This window comes from Macrotis lagotis, chromosome 4 (genome assembly GCF_037893015.1).
Source record: "Macrotis lagotis isolate mMagLag1 chromosome 4, bilby.v1.9.chrom.fasta, whole genome shotgun sequence".
NCBI classification, from domain to species: Eukaryota; Metazoa; Chordata; class Mammalia; order Peramelemorphia; family Peramelidae; genus Macrotis; species Macrotis lagotis.
In genome coordinates this window covers 273,980,926-273,998,086 of record NC_133661.1, presented here as the reverse complement: position 1 = coordinate 273,998,086, position 17,161 = coordinate 273,980,926, and the positions used below count along the sequence as shown (strand labels likewise).

Genomic DNA, 17,161 nt, shown 5'->3' with positions numbered 1-17,161 from the left:
AACCATGGTACAAGATAACAGCTCTAGGTCTGTGTCAGGAAGATCTGAGTTCTAAACCAGCCTCAGGTACTTCCTAGTTATGTGACCCTGGCAAGTCACTTAACCTCTGATTGCCTGACAGAAGGATCCACCAAAACCACCGGACAAAGAAATGGTAACCGGGGTGGCTAGGTGGCACAGTGAATAAAGCACCGACCCTGGAGTCAGGAGTACCTGGGTTCAAATCCGGCCTCAGACACTTCATAATTACCTAGCTGTGTGGCCTTGGGCAAGCCACTTAACCCCGTTTGCCTTGCAAAAAAACCTAAAAAAAAAATGGTAACCACTCTAGTATCTTTGTCAAAAAAAACCTCCATGGACAGCACTAGTGTGTGATGATGGTCTATGGATCAAAAAGAGTAGGAGGCCACACACCCTGAACAACTGAACAACAAGGGTGATGATTTCAATAAGGCAGCAGTCCCTTAGTAGGGACTAGAATTCAGGTCAATTTAGTCTAGTGCATTTTCCTTTGCATCACAATTAAAATGCAGAAAATCCATGCTACTGATAGTTTCAAATGTGACTTGGTAGGAGAAGTATGATGGACAAACCATTCAGGAACTGTCATTTATCAATGACATTCATTCAATAATTTCCTTCTACATAAGGCTTATTTTAAAACTCCAGGTTTGTTATACAACTGACATCTTTTGGGAGTAAAAATCTGACCTCTATAAACAGAATTATACCTGAAATGTTTCCCACTCAGAGGCTCAAGGCCCTCAGTCAAGGCACAGTACAGGCTGGTCTGGGCTCCCTCCTGTGGGGTCTTAATGATGAAGGAGAAGAGCTTTAACAGCAGTTGCAGGCAAGTAGAATGACGAAACAATTCAGAGTTGACCGTTCCAGGATGTACAGAATATGTAGTAACCCCTGTACCTAGAATTAGAAGGACAGGAATTATGGGAAGTCATATACAAGAATTCAAAAACCTCATTGAGGACAGAGAAAGTAGAAGTATTCCCAACATGAAGATTTTCCATTATTAGATTATCACCAGCACCAACGTGGAAGTCTAGGGCATAGTTCCTGAGGGATATTAATGAGGCTCATCTTTACACAGAATAAACCTCGAAACCAAATATTTTACTTTAATTAGAGTTGGTGAATTCTATTTTCCCTATCTATTTTCCAACTGGCCACTGAACAGGCAATGCTTGAGGAAGCAGTAGGCCAGGCCCAAATTGTAGTATTCTTTATTTTTACTTTTTTTAGGTTTTTGCAAGGCAAACGGGGTTAAGTGGCTTGCCCAAGGGCCACACAGCTAGGTAATTATTAAGTGTCTGAGGCCGGATTTGAACCCAGGTACTCCTGACTCCAGGGCAGGTGCTTTATCCACTACGCCACCTAGCCGCCCCATGTAGTATTCTTTATCCTGTACATTTTGGAAAGAGAGATTCTGCCTAGATGAAGAGGGAGGGAAGACAACTTTCCCTATTGCTATTCTCCATCTTCTGTTCTACTTTTGTTCTGCTACAGGCCTACCTTTTAGTCTCCGAGCTAACTCTTGGGTAAAAAGTACATTGGCCAGTTTGCTGTGGCAATAGGCAAGGCCCCGGTTATAGTATTTCTCGCCATGTAGGTTGTAAAAATGGATCCTTCCCAGGTGAAAGGCCAAAGAAGACACATTCACCACCCTTGATGGGGCTGATTCCTTCAGCCTCTCCAGCAGTAGGTGAGTCAGAAGAAAATGACCTGGGAAGTGACACAGAAAAGGAGAGAGTTCAGAGACAATAAAAGCAAGGAGGGTTAATTATAGAAAATGAGAAGCTCAGGTCAAGTTCCTCATTTTATCTTATCACTAACATTTATTTACATAGCATTCTAAGGTTCATAAAGTGTTTACAGACATTCTCTCACCTAATCCTCACCAAGAACTCAGAAAGATATGTACTTAAATGTATTATCCTCATTACAGATGAGGCAACTAAGTTTCTGATTTGCCTGATGTTCCCTAACTGGTAAGCTGGGTCAGAAGTGGAATTTTAACCTAAGTATTCTAAATCCAAGTTTAGCATGGTTTCTACTGTGCCATGCTATCTTTTTCTTCTTAAGGTTTTTGCAAGGTAATGGGGTTAAGTGGCTTGCCCAAGGCCACACAAATAGGTGCCTGAGGCGAGATTTGAACTCAGGTACTCCTGACTCTAGGGCCAGTGCTCTATCCACTGCACCACCTAGTCACCCCCATGCTATCTTTTTATTCTTTTTTTTTAGGTTTTTGAAAGGCAAACGGGGTTAAGTGGCTTGTCCAAGGCCACAGAGCTAGGTAATTATTAAGTGTCTGAGACTGGATTTGAACCCAGGTACTCTTGACTCCAAGGCCAGTGCTTTATCCACTATGCCACCTAGCCGCCCCCCCCATGCTATCTTTATAAAGAAAAATTAGGATTATCCCCAAAGACTGATGTGGAATAGTTGACATGACTATAGAAATTGTCAGACTTGAGGAGAGGGAACAAATACAGTGGCCCAAATGGAGTACCAGATTCCAAAATTTTGGACAACAGTGGATCAAATCTTTTTGTGTATGATTTACATGAGGTGATCTCAGAAGTTAGATGTCAGAGAGTAATTCTGTTCAATAGGGACAGCCTGAGACAAGGGATATCTCCTATAACAGATTTAAAATATGGGTCCTCTAACTTGGATTTGATGATAGGGATTATTGCTGGGTGTCAGAGTAATGGGGTCATTGTTAACATCTTAAATTAAACTGAACCCAAATTAGGCAACTGTAAGAAGGAAGGACTTAGTAATATCTTCTGCTTTCTAGCTATGTTAGGCTTCTTACCTAAGTGATTGACTCCCATTTGCATCTCAAATCCATCAGATGTCTTAGAGTAGGGGCACATCATCACTCCTGCATTATTGATCAGGATATGAAGCTGTTTTTCTTCTGCAAAGAAAAGGAGGAGGAGATGAGGACTTCAGGGAGTTTAGCAGCAGCCAGCCAAGGTTATCCATGGTCTGGATACCTGTCCAGTCTACCTAAACATAGGCATGAAAAAAAGAGACTCAAGAATCAAGTCATCTTTATTTTCCTTTCACTTGCATAGATCACATTCAATCAATCAATTAATAATCAATCCTGCATGCTACTAGATGTTAGTCTAATGACATATGCTGCAAAGAAAAGAGATTTGCATGATGCTGACATGAAAATGACAAATGCAGGTGACCTTCAGACCCTTAAAAGAGAAGCAGAAGTCATCCCCTACTTTCGGAAAGCTATCTGCCTACCTCTCCCAGTGAGCATGGCTTCCAGAGGACAGAAGAGACTTCATATTCCTATGGTGAGGCAAGATTAGAGCCAAATTTGAGTTCTCCCTCCAGCTCATTATTTCTTAAATGCATAGATGTTTTAGAACATCTTGCCCTCTCTTCAACCCTTCCTAATCGCCCAGTTTGACCCTCACCTGACAGGAAGGTCTCAGCAAAGGCTCGGATTGATTTGGTGTCAGATAGATCCAGCTTCCGTACCAGCACCTCCTGGTTTCCTGTCTTAGCCCGGATCTCACTGGCTGCCAATTCCCCCTTTTGCAAATCCCTACAAGCAATATATACTCGAGCTCCTAAGAATAAAGATATAAACAAAGGTTCAATTTTTGTGTATAGTACAATACAATTTTAATTTGACTTTGAAAACAAATCTGGTGGTGATGCCTATGATGGTCTTGGGGAGGTTCTTACAAAGTTGGAAGATATATAGGGTCTCATAAACCCTATAGAACATATAACACTCGCTATTCCTAATTCTTCATCATGGGGAAAAGAGAATCATAGGCAGAGGTCCAGAATATTGGGGAAGCCAAAGGGGGAAAGTTAAATCATCCTGACTGGGGGAGGGAGGGCTGTCCCACTCAGTTCAGTTCCGACCAGGAAAGGGAGTCTCACTGCATTGAAACTAGGGGCAACGGGAAAACAAGATAGTAACTAAATAAATCTAAAGTAAGCCATGGATACAGGAAAAGGGGGGACATGCTTAGAGTGCAGGATGGGTAGAAGAGGGCATGACAACAGGAGATTCTTAAAAGAACAGTTAACTTAGCTGAATCTGATTAACCAGGATGAACTGAATAATGTTTAATGTTGGTCTTTTATATTTCAAGGAGGAGTCATTAACCCTAAACTTAATAGTTGGCTTAGGGTTGAAACTCAATGGGACAGCTGAAACAAGTTCCAAGGATACTTTTAAATTCTGAGAGCTTGGTACCCCAAGCTAAGAGGGAAAGATGTAACACAACAAATAATAACAGAAGTAAAGGATAGAAGCTGGAGGGGATTGAAGGAACATAAACTTGCCTCTCTGAGCAAGATCTTTGGCTGTCTCCTTCCCAATGCCTGTGTTGGCTCCTGTGACTATCACGACCTTTCCAGGAAGTTGCACAGTTGATGTACATATTCCTTTGGAAACTGCTTTTCTATAGAGAGAGAAAAAAAAATTCATCCAGCAAATTCCCACCTCAGCCTGGGTTTCTTTTGCCTCAAGCCTTTTATAGCTCAAGACTAGAATTTGCTTTGATTTTTTTTCCTATTGCAGTGACTCTCAGACAATAAACATCCTTTGTTAGCTGTTAAAAAGATTTTTTGAGGGTGTTTTTTTTTTGGAGAAGATGCAGAAGCAAGTGGTCTTAGTATTCCCAGTTAAATGAGTTGCATTCATAGCAATAATAGAAGCAGCTAGATGGCTCGGGATAAAAACGCTGGGCTTAGAGACAGAAAGACCCGAGTTCAAACCTAACCTCAGACACTCATTAACTGTGTGAACCTAGGCAAGTCACTTAACTTCTCTTTACTTTAATCTACTGGAAAGGAAATGCCAAATCACTCTACTATCATTGTTAAAAAGAAACCCCTATGGTCTGTATTATTGTGCTGTGTCCGACAGGGTCACAAAGAATCAGATCAAGTGAACAACAAAGCTGTGGGGGTCAGCAGTGAACTCTTTTAATTAGAGATCTCTATATTAAGAATTATGGCTAGGAAAAATGGAAACAAAGTGGGTACCCAGCAATTGGGGAGCTGTGGCATAAGACTGAGATGAAATGTTATTATGCTGTTTTTGTTTTTGTAAGGCAATGGGGTTAAGTGACTTGCCCAAAGGTCGCACAACTAGGTAATTATTAAGTGTCTGAGGCGGAATTTGAACTCAGGTCCTCCTGACTCCAGGGCTAGTGCTCTCTCTACTGTGCCACCTAGATACCACCAAAATGTTATTATGCTGGATGAGCAGGATGCTTTCAGAAAATCCCAGGAAATTTTATGTGAACTGATACAAAGTGAAGTGAGCAAATTAGGACATTGTATGTGGTAACAGTTATATTGAAATAATAATCAATTGTGAAAGACCTAGTACTATGTTCAAAACAACAACCCTAGACAAATCAAAAGAACCTATGATGAAAGATGCTACTGATCTCCAAGGAGAGAATTTATGAACTCTGAGTACAAATTGAAGCATATTTTTTCACTTTATTTTCCTAGGTTTTTCATGTTTTCTTTTGCAAGATGCCTAATAGGGAAATATGTTTTGCATGACTTCACATGTATAATCAATATATTGTTTGCCTCCTCAAAAGAAGGGAAGGGAGAGAATTTGAAAACCAAAATGTCAAAAAAAAGAATTTTTTTAAAAAATTTAATTGAGAAATAGTTAATGAAATAAAACATTTTAAAAAAGAAATAACAAACATGAATTCAAAAATATGAAAAAAGAATATATGAACTTATGTAAAATAAAGAACACAAAACACAATATAGGTCTACTATAATGACAGTCAAATTTGGGTTCACTGGAAAGATCAATCAATCTCAGTGCTAGAGAACAGACATTGAAGGATACTCCATAACTAAATAGAGATCTTGAAGTACCCTTATGAAATATCAGAAAGTTGCCTTGAAAATTATTTAACTTTTTCTTTATTAGAAGTGAAGATTCATTGTGAAGGCATGATGTGAAAATGAATTTTTTTTATTTTAAAATTGCAATTTAAAAAATCCCACAAATCTACAATTAGCATCTTAGGTTTCAGTTTCAGAAGTTACATTCTGTCTTTGTATTCCTAACAATGCTTGGCAAACAGTAGGAGATTCTGTGGAAATGTTTGTTCCAGCCTGGGCTTATTTCTTACTGACTTTAACTGTGTAACTCTGGGTAAGGCAGTGAACCTCTCTGAGTTTCCATAACTGAAATATGAGGTGAAATATTTATACCACCTGCTTCAAGGGATGGGAAATACTTTATAAAGCTTAAATATAAATACATAATATATTATATTATATAATATAAATATAAATTGTTTCTGAGATTGACTCCAGACATCTTTAGTTTTTACCTTTTACTCCAATCTGCATATGAGACATGTACATTGTATGTACACTATACATAAGATCCTAAACAGTCAGGATCTCTACAGTGAAGTGAATCAAAAGACTAAACAACAAGAAAGCAAATAGCCTTTGGCTTAAGGACAAAGATAGCTAAAATTTTTTAAGATCCCCCCCCAACATATTCTCCTCTTCTACCAAGTCATGGAAAAGACCTATCTACTTTTTGATCCTTAGGACTCATTAAATTAAAAAGTACATTTATCATACCATAGAGGATATTTCAGGTTTTTTTCCTCTTAAATCTCAATTCAATTTTTTTTCTTGTTTCAATTTCATATATGTATATGTATATATATATATATTTACACACACACACACACACACACACACACACACACACAATCACTCCTAGACACTGTTAATGGTTTTAACAACATCCTTGACCTATTCAATGAGCTTATTAAAAAAAAAGGCACCTAACTTAACTTTGCAGCGAATAGGTAGGTCATCTCTCCTTCTATGTTGACATTTCAGTCCCTAAAGTTAAGAGTGCTTATCTACCTTTTTTGTCTAGATTTGTGATTTTATCAGTTTAATTGAAAGTCTTTTACCAGGGCTGATCAGTAACTCTTCAGCACTTTAAAGTGTAGGAGATTTGCCTATGACATTGTGAATTTAAGGAATTTATCCATTGTCAGAAAGCCAGACACCAAAACCCAAGTCTTTTGAATCAAAGGCGGGGGAGAGAGAAACAGAGAGAGAGAGACAGACAGACAGAGAAAACATAACAAATTGTTGAGCATCACCAAACATGGACTCAAGTTCCCGTTAGTGCCATTAAGTTGCCCACCATCTTTTGTCATCCCATAATTATTCTTGGTAATCATTAAGAAACAACCAGTTAAGACCTGGACCCACAGCTAACCCTTATATTGTTCTGAGGAAGTCTGTGTCCTCTCCTCCAATAAGCTCTTTCTGGAAGGTTAAATTTGCCCTTGTTGGAGCCCCCACCCCCAAAAGTGAGCAACTCTGATTCTGAGCTGATGAAATACAGGAAGTAAAACATGCCCACCTTAGTTCTAATATGACATCCTCTATCAACTTTTAAATTGAACTTTTGAGGCTCAGTGAGCACTTGAGTGGTTTTTTCCTAGCTCAAACTTCCAGTGAATAGTGGAATTTAGTTCTCTGGGGCTTAAGTGGATTGTGGGGTGGTACACAGACCAAAGGTCAACACAGCAAAAACAGAGAACAAAGAGAATTTAAGATTTATAGGAGCTGGAGGGATCAAGGGTCAGGGAGAAAAATGTGCTCTCTTTACCAAAAACCCTCGGTTAACGATATTTATCTCTTTTTTTAAGGGGGGGGGCATTTAAATCTTGATTGCATCAAATTCTATGAAAGAAAACAGCTTCTAAGGGGAGCCAGGCCCCCTCCCGCATGGCATCTTCTCCCGCGGGGGCTCGGACCCCAGAGGCCCGTCGGCTCGGGTCAAGCCCAGCACCCCTCGGCGGGAAGGCGACGCCCCGGCCTCCGGGGGTCCGCGGCGCCCCGAGGCCATCCCCTCCCCCTCCGTCCCCCTGCATCCCGGCCCTCGGCGTCTCCGCCCAGCGCCTCCCGTCGCGAGGGCTCTCCTCGGCAGGGAAAGGGCGGGCAGGGCAGGGCAGGGCCAAGCGCCGCTCACCTGATGTAAGGCGCTGCCAGCATCAGCAAGAGGGCAAGCGAGGCCGACAAGGCCAGCACCCCGAACATGGCAGCACGCTGGGACGCAGCCGGGCCCGCAACGATGGCCGCCGGACGGACTCGGGCCCGCACCCCTCACCTAAATGGCCACAGGTTTAACTGGGAAAGAAAGCAAAGCCTTCTGGGGAATGTAGTCCGAGGCAGGCTTCCCGCAAGGCGCAGAACCCCGGAAGGGGCCCGGCTGCTGCGGGCCTTGCGGACAATCCCGTTCCGGAGCTCTTTGCCGACTGGCCTGAGGAGGGAAGGCGGGCAAGCCGGGCATTCGTCCGCTCCTGTCCAACCTGGTTTCTTATGGGGAAAAAATGATCAGTTTTATTGGCCTTGACGTTAATCGCATATACGTAACTCATTGAACCTCGATCACCGTCAGTTTCCTCATCTGTAAAAGGGAGATGATCACGAAACGTACGTTCTCCTCATCCCGGAGGATCAAATGAAATAATAATGCAAATCGCTTAGCATAGCGTGGCCCGTAATAAGCACTATAGAAATGTAAACTGCTATCATCATTGGTCCCGCCAGGTGGCGCAGTGGGTGAAGGGCCGGCGCGGGAGTGAGGAGGGCTGAGTTCAAAGGTAACGGTGGGCAGGCACCTAGCAGCCCTGTGACCCTGGCCACGGCCCTCCACCCTGTCTGCCTCAGGGTCCTCATCTGCAAGATGAGCTGCGGGAGGGAATGGCAAACTGTCCAACATCTTGGCTAAGAAAACCCTAAATGCGACCACAAAAGAGTCAGACCATTAATCGATCAAAAAATGTTCATCAAGAGGGAAAAAGGGAGGGTTGGGTTTCAAGGACGTAGTAAAAAGATGAAATTGCTAGTTTTCCAAGTGTTTTCCCAACATGATTTCATTTAACTCTTACAATAAGTCAGTGTTATGTATTATCAGCCACCTTTTCCAGATGAGGAAACTGAGGGTCCATGATTTGCCCTTAGTCCTAGAGAAGCATCAGAGGCAGTGTTCCTACCCCAAACCTAACATTCTTTCAACTATATCATGCAGCCTCTCCATCATATGTAGCAATCACCTAATTTGTTTCTTCAATGAAAAAATATTGAACACGATCCCTACTTCATTCAAAGTCAGAAAACCTATGATTAAATTAGATTTGATGGCAGTTTCTAGTGACTCACACATTAAAAATTTTCTTTTGCTTTGACATTGAACCTCAATTCCATTCAAGTCAAAAAACATTTATTAAGTGCATTTGTTGGGTATAGGAAGAAAGGCAAAATACAATCTCCTTCAAGGAGATTACAAATGAATGCTCTGATAATCACTGGTTGCTATCATATTGTAGTTAAGAATAATGATGATGGTACCATCATATTGTAATAATAATAATGATACTTTACATCTGCAGCACTTTTAGTATAGCTTTTTTAAAATTTCATTTATTTAAGGCAATGGGTTTAAGTGGCTTGCCCAAGGCCACACAGTTAGGCAATTATTAAATGTCTGAGTCCAGCTTTGAACTGAGGTCCTCTTGACTTCAGGGCAGGTGCTGCCACTACACCACCTAGCTGCCCTGAAGCACTACTTTTTTCTTAACTGATATTCTCTTTTCTTTCTCCTCTTTTTTTTCTAACTTTTTTTTTTTCAGTTCTTTTGTGCAAGGCAATGGGGTTAAGTGGCACACACAGCTAGGTAATTATTAAGTGTCTAAAGTTGGATTTGCACTCAGGTACTCCTGATTCCAGGGTCAGTGCTCTATCTACTGCACTGCCTAGCCTCCCCGCTATTTTATTTTTTCAATTACATGTTATGAAAGGTTTTGAACATTCATCCACTTGCATATTTATAATTTACATAATTTTCTTACATGCTCCCCATCAGTCTCCCTCTCACAGTCCAATGAATGTTGTACATGTACATTTATGTTAAACATGTTTACATATTAGTAATTTTGTATATGAGGAATTACGACTGAGAAAAGAAAGAAAACCATGAGATAAGGAAAAATAAGACAAATTTTTAAAAAAGTGAACATAGTGTTCATTCAGTTTCTGTGTTTTTTTTCCCCTATCTGAATGTGGATGGAGTTGTCCATAATAGGTCTCCCAAAGTTGTCCTTAGCTCTCTGGCCTGCTGAGAGAAACTACATCCATCATAATTGATCAACTCATGATATCATTGTTAATGTATACTATGTTTTTTGGTTCTACTCTCTTTGTTCATCAACAGTTCGTATAATTATTTCCACACTTTTCTAGAATCCAACCATTCATGGTTTCTTATAGAACAATACATATACTATAACTTATTCAGCCATTCCCCAATTGATGGGCCTTCCCTCAATTTCCAATTTTATCATCTAAGAACTTTCACTTATCTCATTAGAACCCTCAGCAGTCTTGTACACAAAATCATCTGACTTTTTATTTTTTATTTTCATATTTTATTTTTCCCAATTACATGTAAAATTTGACATAGGTTATACATCTGTAGCATCTGACTTTTTTTCCAAGGCAATGGGGTTAAGTGACTTACCCAAGGTCACACAGATAAATATTAAGTGTGAGGGAAATTTGAACTCAGGTCCTCCTGACCCCAGGACCAGTGCTCTATGCACTGCACCACTTAGCTGCCCCTACATCTGATTTTTTTGATTCTTTACTTAATATTTATTTATTCTCATTTTGTACAAACAATTTTTTTATACATTAATAAAATATTCTTGTTTAAGAGTAAAAAGATACCCCTTCCCCTCCAAAAATAAAGACTCGTTTGAGCAATAAAGTAAAGGGGAGAGAAAAAAATGAAAAAAAAATAGTAATAATAGTAGGTATAGACAGGTGGTGCAATGGACGGAGCACCAGCCCTGGAGCCATGAGCACCCGAGCCCACATCCAGCCCCATACACCCAACTATCACCCAGCCGTGTGACATGCAAGCCACCCCAACCCCACTGCCCTGCAAAAACCAAAAAAAAAAAAAAAAGAACAAAAAAGACCCAAAATAAAATAAAATAGTAATAATAGTAGGGGTGGCTGGGTGGCGGATAGAGTATTGACCCTTGAGCCAGGAGCACCCGGGTCCAAATCTGGCCTCAGACACCCAACAATCCCCCTGCTATGCGGCCCCAGGCAGGCCACCCAGCCCCATCTGCCCTGCAACACCCCAAAATAATAATAATAATAAAAAATGTGCTTGAGTCTTTGTTCCAACACCAACAACTCTGTCCCAGGTGGATCACATTCTTTATGATAAATCCATCGCAAAAGTTACTTCCATATTTTTCCACCATTGCCATTGCTGATCGCAACTTCCTCCTTTCATATTTCTCTACTACCATGTACTATATTTTCTCTCTCCTTTCACTCTGACTCTGCTGTAGGGTATGAGTGGTTCAGCAGACAGATCCTCGGCCCTGGGGCCAAGAGGCCCTGAGCCTCCCTACTACCCTGTAGGCCCAGAATCCACCTGGCCCTGTGGTCCTGGGCAGGCCATCCAATCCCAGCCCCTTGCAAGAAGTAAAAAAGAAAATGTGTTATATCTGAGCACTCTCCCCCCATGGTCCATCCTCTCCTCTATCACTCACATCCCCCCTTCCCCCTGTCCCCCACTCCTTCTTACTCCAGATGTCTATACCCCATTGAGTATATATGCTGTTTCCTCTCCTAGCCACCTCTGATGAGAGCAAAGATTCCCTCATTCCCCCTTGCCTTCCCCCCTTCCATATCATTGTAATAGCTCATTGTAATAAAGAAAAATCTTATTATATGAAATATCTTGGCCTATTCCCCCCTCTCCTTTTTCTTTCTCCCTTTACACTTCCCTTTTCTCTATTGACTCCATTTTTACACCATATTTTATCTTCAAATTCATCTTTCTCCTGTGCTTCAACTATAAAAGCTCCTTCTACCTGCTCTATTAACTGAGAAGGTTCATATGAGTATTATTAGTGTCATTTTTCTATGCAGGAATACACGCAGTTCATCATCATTAAGTCCCTCATATTTTCCCCTTCTCCTCCAATCTCTATGCTTCACCTGAGTCCTGTATCTGAAGATCAAATCTGTTCAGCTCTGGCCATTCCAATAGGAATATTTGAAATTCCCCTGGTTCATTGAAAGTCCATCTTTTTTCCCCTGGAAGAGGACATTCAGCCTTGCTGGGTAGTTGATTCTCACTTGCATTCTAAGCTCTTTTGCCTTCCGGTATATTATATTCCAAGCCCTACAAGCTTCCAGTGTAGTTGCTGCTGAGTCCTGTGTGATCCTGACTGCAGCTCCACGATATTTGAACTGTGTCCTTCTGGCTTCTTGTAATATTTTCTCTTTTACTCGGGAGTTCTGGAATTTGGCTATAATATTCCTAGGGGTTGGTTGTTGGGGATCTCTTTCTCGGGGGAATCAGTGGATTCTCTCCATTTCTATTTTTCCCTCTGCTTCTAGAATATCAGGGCAATTTTTCTGTAGTAATTCTTTGAAAATGATGTCAAGGCTCTTTTCCTGATCATGACTTTCAGGTATTCCAATAATTTTTAAATTATCTTTCCTAAGTCTGTTTTCTATATCAGTTGTTTTTTCAATGAGATATTTCACATTTTCTTCTAATTTTTCTTTTTTTGGTTTTGAAGTATTTATTCCTGATTTCTGGTAAATTCATCAATCTCCCTGAATTCTATTCTTTGTCTGAAGGATTTGTTCTCCTCAGAGAGATTTCTTATCTCTTTTTTCATCTGGCCAATTTTACTTTTTAAAGCATTCTTCTCCTCAATAACTTTTTTGAACTGTTTTATCCATTTGACCCAAGCTGGTTTTCAGCACGCTATTTTCTTCAGCATTTTTTTGGATTTCCTTGACTAGGCTGCGGACTTCATTTTCATGTTTTTTTCCTGCATCTCTCTCATTTCTTTTCCCAGTTTTTCTTCTAACTCTCTCATTTGATTTTCAAAGTCTTTTTTGGTGCTCTGTCATGGCTTGAGCCCAATTTCTGTTTTTCTTGGAGTCTTTAGATGCAGGAGCTTGTGCTTCTTCATCTTCAGACTGAGGATTTTGATCCTTCTTGGGCCCATATGCAAAATATTTCTCAGTGGTGTTCCTCTTGTTTCTCTACTTGCTCATTTTCCAAGCCTAAGACTGTTTTTAGGATGCTTCCTGAGCTTTTGGGACACTCCCACAAGGGTCTCAGTGTCTGAGGCTCTATCCTCCTGCCTGGTCTGTGAATGACCATGTGCACCCCCCTCTGCCACGGGGCTGAGGTGGAGGGAGGCCCTGCTGTTCTATGGCGGGGCCTAGACTGCGATCAGGATCTGAATGTGGTCAGAGCCCCAGAGTCCTGTTACAGGGGCAGAGCTCTGCAGTCTCTCTCTCTTCACTCCCCTCCCTAGGTTCAATGGGCTCATGTCCTGGGGGCTCCTGCTTATCAGCTCCATGTGCTTCTCTGTTTCCTGGATCTGGGCTGCTGTGGTCCACTGTGTGCCCTGAGGGCTGGGCTTCACCTGCTCGCTCTGGCAGAGGTCCCCCGCTGTTCCCCCAATTTGTGCCTGGTGCTCCCCGGGACATAGCTCAGGAAACTCCCCTGCTGCTGTGAGCCATGGCTCCCAACTCCCTGGGGCTGCCTCCAGGAGGCTTAAGTTCTTTTGCTTTGGTGGGCCACCTCTCTGGCAGGCCGCCCCTCCAACCCCAGGGAGCAGAGCATTTCTGCTCTTTTCCAGGTTACCTTGAGTAGGAGCACTACCTCACTGTGTCCCTCTGTGAGTTCTGTCTCTCAAAAATTTAGTTAGAGTCCTTAGTTTCGAGAGCGCCTAAGACACGATCCGTTCTTGTAGTCATCTTGGCTCTGCCCCTGAACCTGACTTTTTATAGGAATAATTGTTCTGTGTAATCAGCATTTAGACTTTCTAAACCTAATTCATGAAAAAAAATAGATTTTAAAATATGAAAATGACAAATGCTGAGGGAAATAAAGAGTTAGTAATTATAATTTTGAATGTGAATGGGATAAACTCTCCCTTAAAACATAAGCAAATAGCAGAGTGTATTAAAAACCAGAAATTCATTTGAAACAGAGAGATACATAATAGAATAAAGGTAAAAGGTTGGAGCAAAATTTATTTTGCTTTAGCTGAAATGAAAAAAAAATGCAGGGGTAGCAATCCTTATCTCAGACAAAGCAGCTACAAAAATAGATAGTATTAAAAGAGATAAGGAAGGAAACTATATCCTCCTAAAAGGTACCATAGACAAGAAAGTAATTTCAATACTAAATACATATGCACCCAATGGTAAAGAATCCAGATTCTTAGAGGAAAAGTTGAAAGAACTACAGGAAGACATAGACAGCAAAACTCTGCTTGTGGGAGAGACCTCAACCTCCCTTTCTCAGATTTAGATATATCTAATCATAAAATAAACAAGAAGGAAGTTAAGGGGGTAAAAAGATTGTTAGAAAATCTAGATATTAATAGACCTATGGAGGAAATTGAATGGGGAAGAATAGAATATACTTTTTTTCTGTACTACATGGTACTTACACAAAAATTGACCAGGTACTAGGGCATAAAAACCTAATGATCAATTGCAGAAAGGCAGAAAGAGTGAATACATTTTGTTCAGATCATAATACAATAAAAATCATATGCAATACTGGGCCAGGGAGATATAGACCCACAAATAATCGGAAACTAAATAACCTCATTTTAAAGAATGATTGAGGGGCAGCTAGGTGGTGCAGTGGATAGAGCACTGGCCCTGGAGTCAGGAGTACCTGAGTTCAAATCCTACCTCAGACACTTAATAATTATCTAGCTGTGTGGCCTTAGGCAAGCCACTTAACCCCATTGCCCTGCAAAAAAAAACCACAAAAAAACAAGGAGTGAATCAAACAACAAATTATAAAAAGAATTAATTATTTCATCCTAGATAATAACAATAATGAAATAATATACTAAAATCTATGGGATACACTCAAGGCAGCTGTCAAGGGATATATCTTTAAATGCCTACATGAGTTAGAAATTAGAGACAGAAGAAATTAATGAACCAAATTTGCAACTAAAAAAATTAGAGAAAAACAAATTAAAAATACCAAATTAGAAATTCTAAAAATTAAAGGAGAAATTAATCAAATCGAAAGCAAGAAAACTATTGAACTAACAAATAAAACCAAGAGTAGGTTTTATGAAAGAACCAATAAAATTGATAAACCTCTGGTCAATTCAATAAAAAAAAGATAAAGAAAACCAAATTACTAGTATCATAAATGAAAAAGGTGAACTCACCACCAATGAGGAGGAAATTAAAGTAACAATTCAGAATTATTTCGCCCAACTCTATACCAATAAATTTGACAATCTAAGTGAAATGGAAGAATATTTACAAAAATATAAGTTGCTCAGTTTAAGTGAAGAGGAAATAAAAAACCTAAATAATCCTAGCTCAGAAAAAGAAATTCAATAAGCCATTTTTGAACTCCCTAAGAAAAAATCTCCAGGCCCACATGGATTCACAAATGAATTCTATCAAATATTTAAGGAACAATTGGTTCCAATTCTATATAAACTCTTGGAACAATAGGTGAAGACAGAACTCTGCCTAACTCTTTTTATGACACCAATATGGTGCTGATACCTAAACCAGGAGGAGTTAAAACAGAGAAAGAAAATTATAGACCTATCTCCCTGATGAATATAGATGCAAAAATCTTAAATAAAATCTTAGCAAAACTATTACAAGAAGTTATCCCTATGATCAAGTAGGATTTATCCCAGGGTTGGTTCAATATTAGTATAATTAGGATAATATAATTAATTATATTAATAACATGCCTATCAGAAATAATATGATTGGGGCGGAGCCAAGATGGCAACAAGAGTGGATCGTGTCTTAGGCACTCTCTCATAAATCTTCAAAACTAAGGACTTTAACTAAATTTTTGAGAGACAGAACCCACAGAGGGACCCAGTGAGGCAGTTCTCCTACTCAAGGTATCCTGGAAAAGAGCAGAAAGGCTCTGCTCCCTGGGCTGGGAGGGGCGGCCCACCAGAGGGGTGGCCTGCCAGAGCCAAAGAACTTCAGCCTCCCGGAGCCAGTCCCAGGGTGCTGGGAGCCATGGGTCCCAGCAATGGGGGGAGTTTCTTGATCTACACCCCAGGGAGCACCAGCACAAATTGGGGGAACAGCGGGGTGGGGGGGGACCTCTGCCAGAGCGAGCATGTGAAGCCCAGCCCTCAGGGCACACAGCAAACAGCATGGCCACTGCAGCCCAGATCCAGGAACAGAAGCAGGCGGAGCCAGTAAGCAGGAGCCCCCAGGGCATGAGCCCATTGAACCTAGGGAGGGGAGTGAAGAGAGAGAGACTGCAGAGCTCTGCCCCTGGAACAGGACTCTGGGGCTCTGACCACATTCAGATCCTGATCGCAGTCTAGGCCCCCCCATAGAACAGCAGGGTCCCCCTCCACCTCAGTCCTGTAGCAGAGGGGGGCGCATATGGTCATTCACAGACCAGGAGGGAGGACAGAGCCTCACACACTGAGACCCTAATGGGAATGTCCCAAAAGCTCAGGAAGCACCCCAAAGACAGGCTTAGGCTGGGAAAATTAGCAAGCAAAGAAAAAAGAGGATCACCATTGAGAAATACATTATCTATGATCCCAAGAAGGATCAATATACTCAGTCTGAAGATGAGGAAGCACAAGCTCCTGCATCTAAAGACTCCAAGAAAAACAGAAATTGGGCTCAGGCTATGACGGAGCTCAAAGAAGACTTTGAAAATCAAATGAGGGAGTTAGAAGAAAAACTGGGAAAAGAAATGAGAGAGATGCAGGAAAAACATGAAAATGAAATCAGCAGCCTAGTCAAGGAAATCCAAAAAAAAAATGCTGAAGAAAATAGCATGCTAAAAACCAGCTTAGGTCAAATGGATAAAATAGTTCAAAAAGTTATTGAGAAGAATGCTTTAAAATGCAAAATTGGCCAGATGGAAAAAGAGATAAGAAAACTCTCTGAGGAAAACAAATCCTTCAGAAAAAGAATAGAACTCAGGGAGACTGATGAATTTATGAGAAATCAGAACTCAATACTTCAAAACCAAAAGAAT

General features: G+C 40.8%; 1 protein-coding gene across 4 annotated transcripts in view; it reads right to left on the bottom strand.

Moving 5' to 3' along the window:
* LOC141522553 (retinol dehydrogenase 11-like) overlaps positions 1-17,161 on the bottom strand; it is a 38,778-nt gene that overhangs the window by 10,599 nt on the left and 11,018 nt on the right. For 3 of the 4 annotated variants that reach the window (XR_012478235.1, XR_012478234.1, XM_074236061.1), the window contains exons 1-6: positions 8,057-8,203; positions 4,345-4,463; positions 3,459-3,614; positions 2,834-2,938; positions 1,528-1,737; positions 732-921 (exon numbers count right to left, since the gene is read on the bottom strand). Coding sequence is in view for 2 of the 4 variants with exons in the window: in XM_074236061.1 (XP_074092162.1) it covers positions 732-921; positions 1,528-1,737; positions 2,834-2,938; positions 3,459-3,614; positions 4,345-4,463; positions 8,057-8,124 (848 nt within the window). In the remaining 2 variants the exon portion in view is untranslated. Of the gene's footprint in view, positions 1-731; positions 922-1,527; positions 1,738-2,833; positions 2,939-3,458; positions 3,615-4,344; positions 4,464-8,056; positions 8,204-17,161 lie in introns of those variants that run through there. The other variant, XM_074236062.1, reaches the window with a different exon arrangement.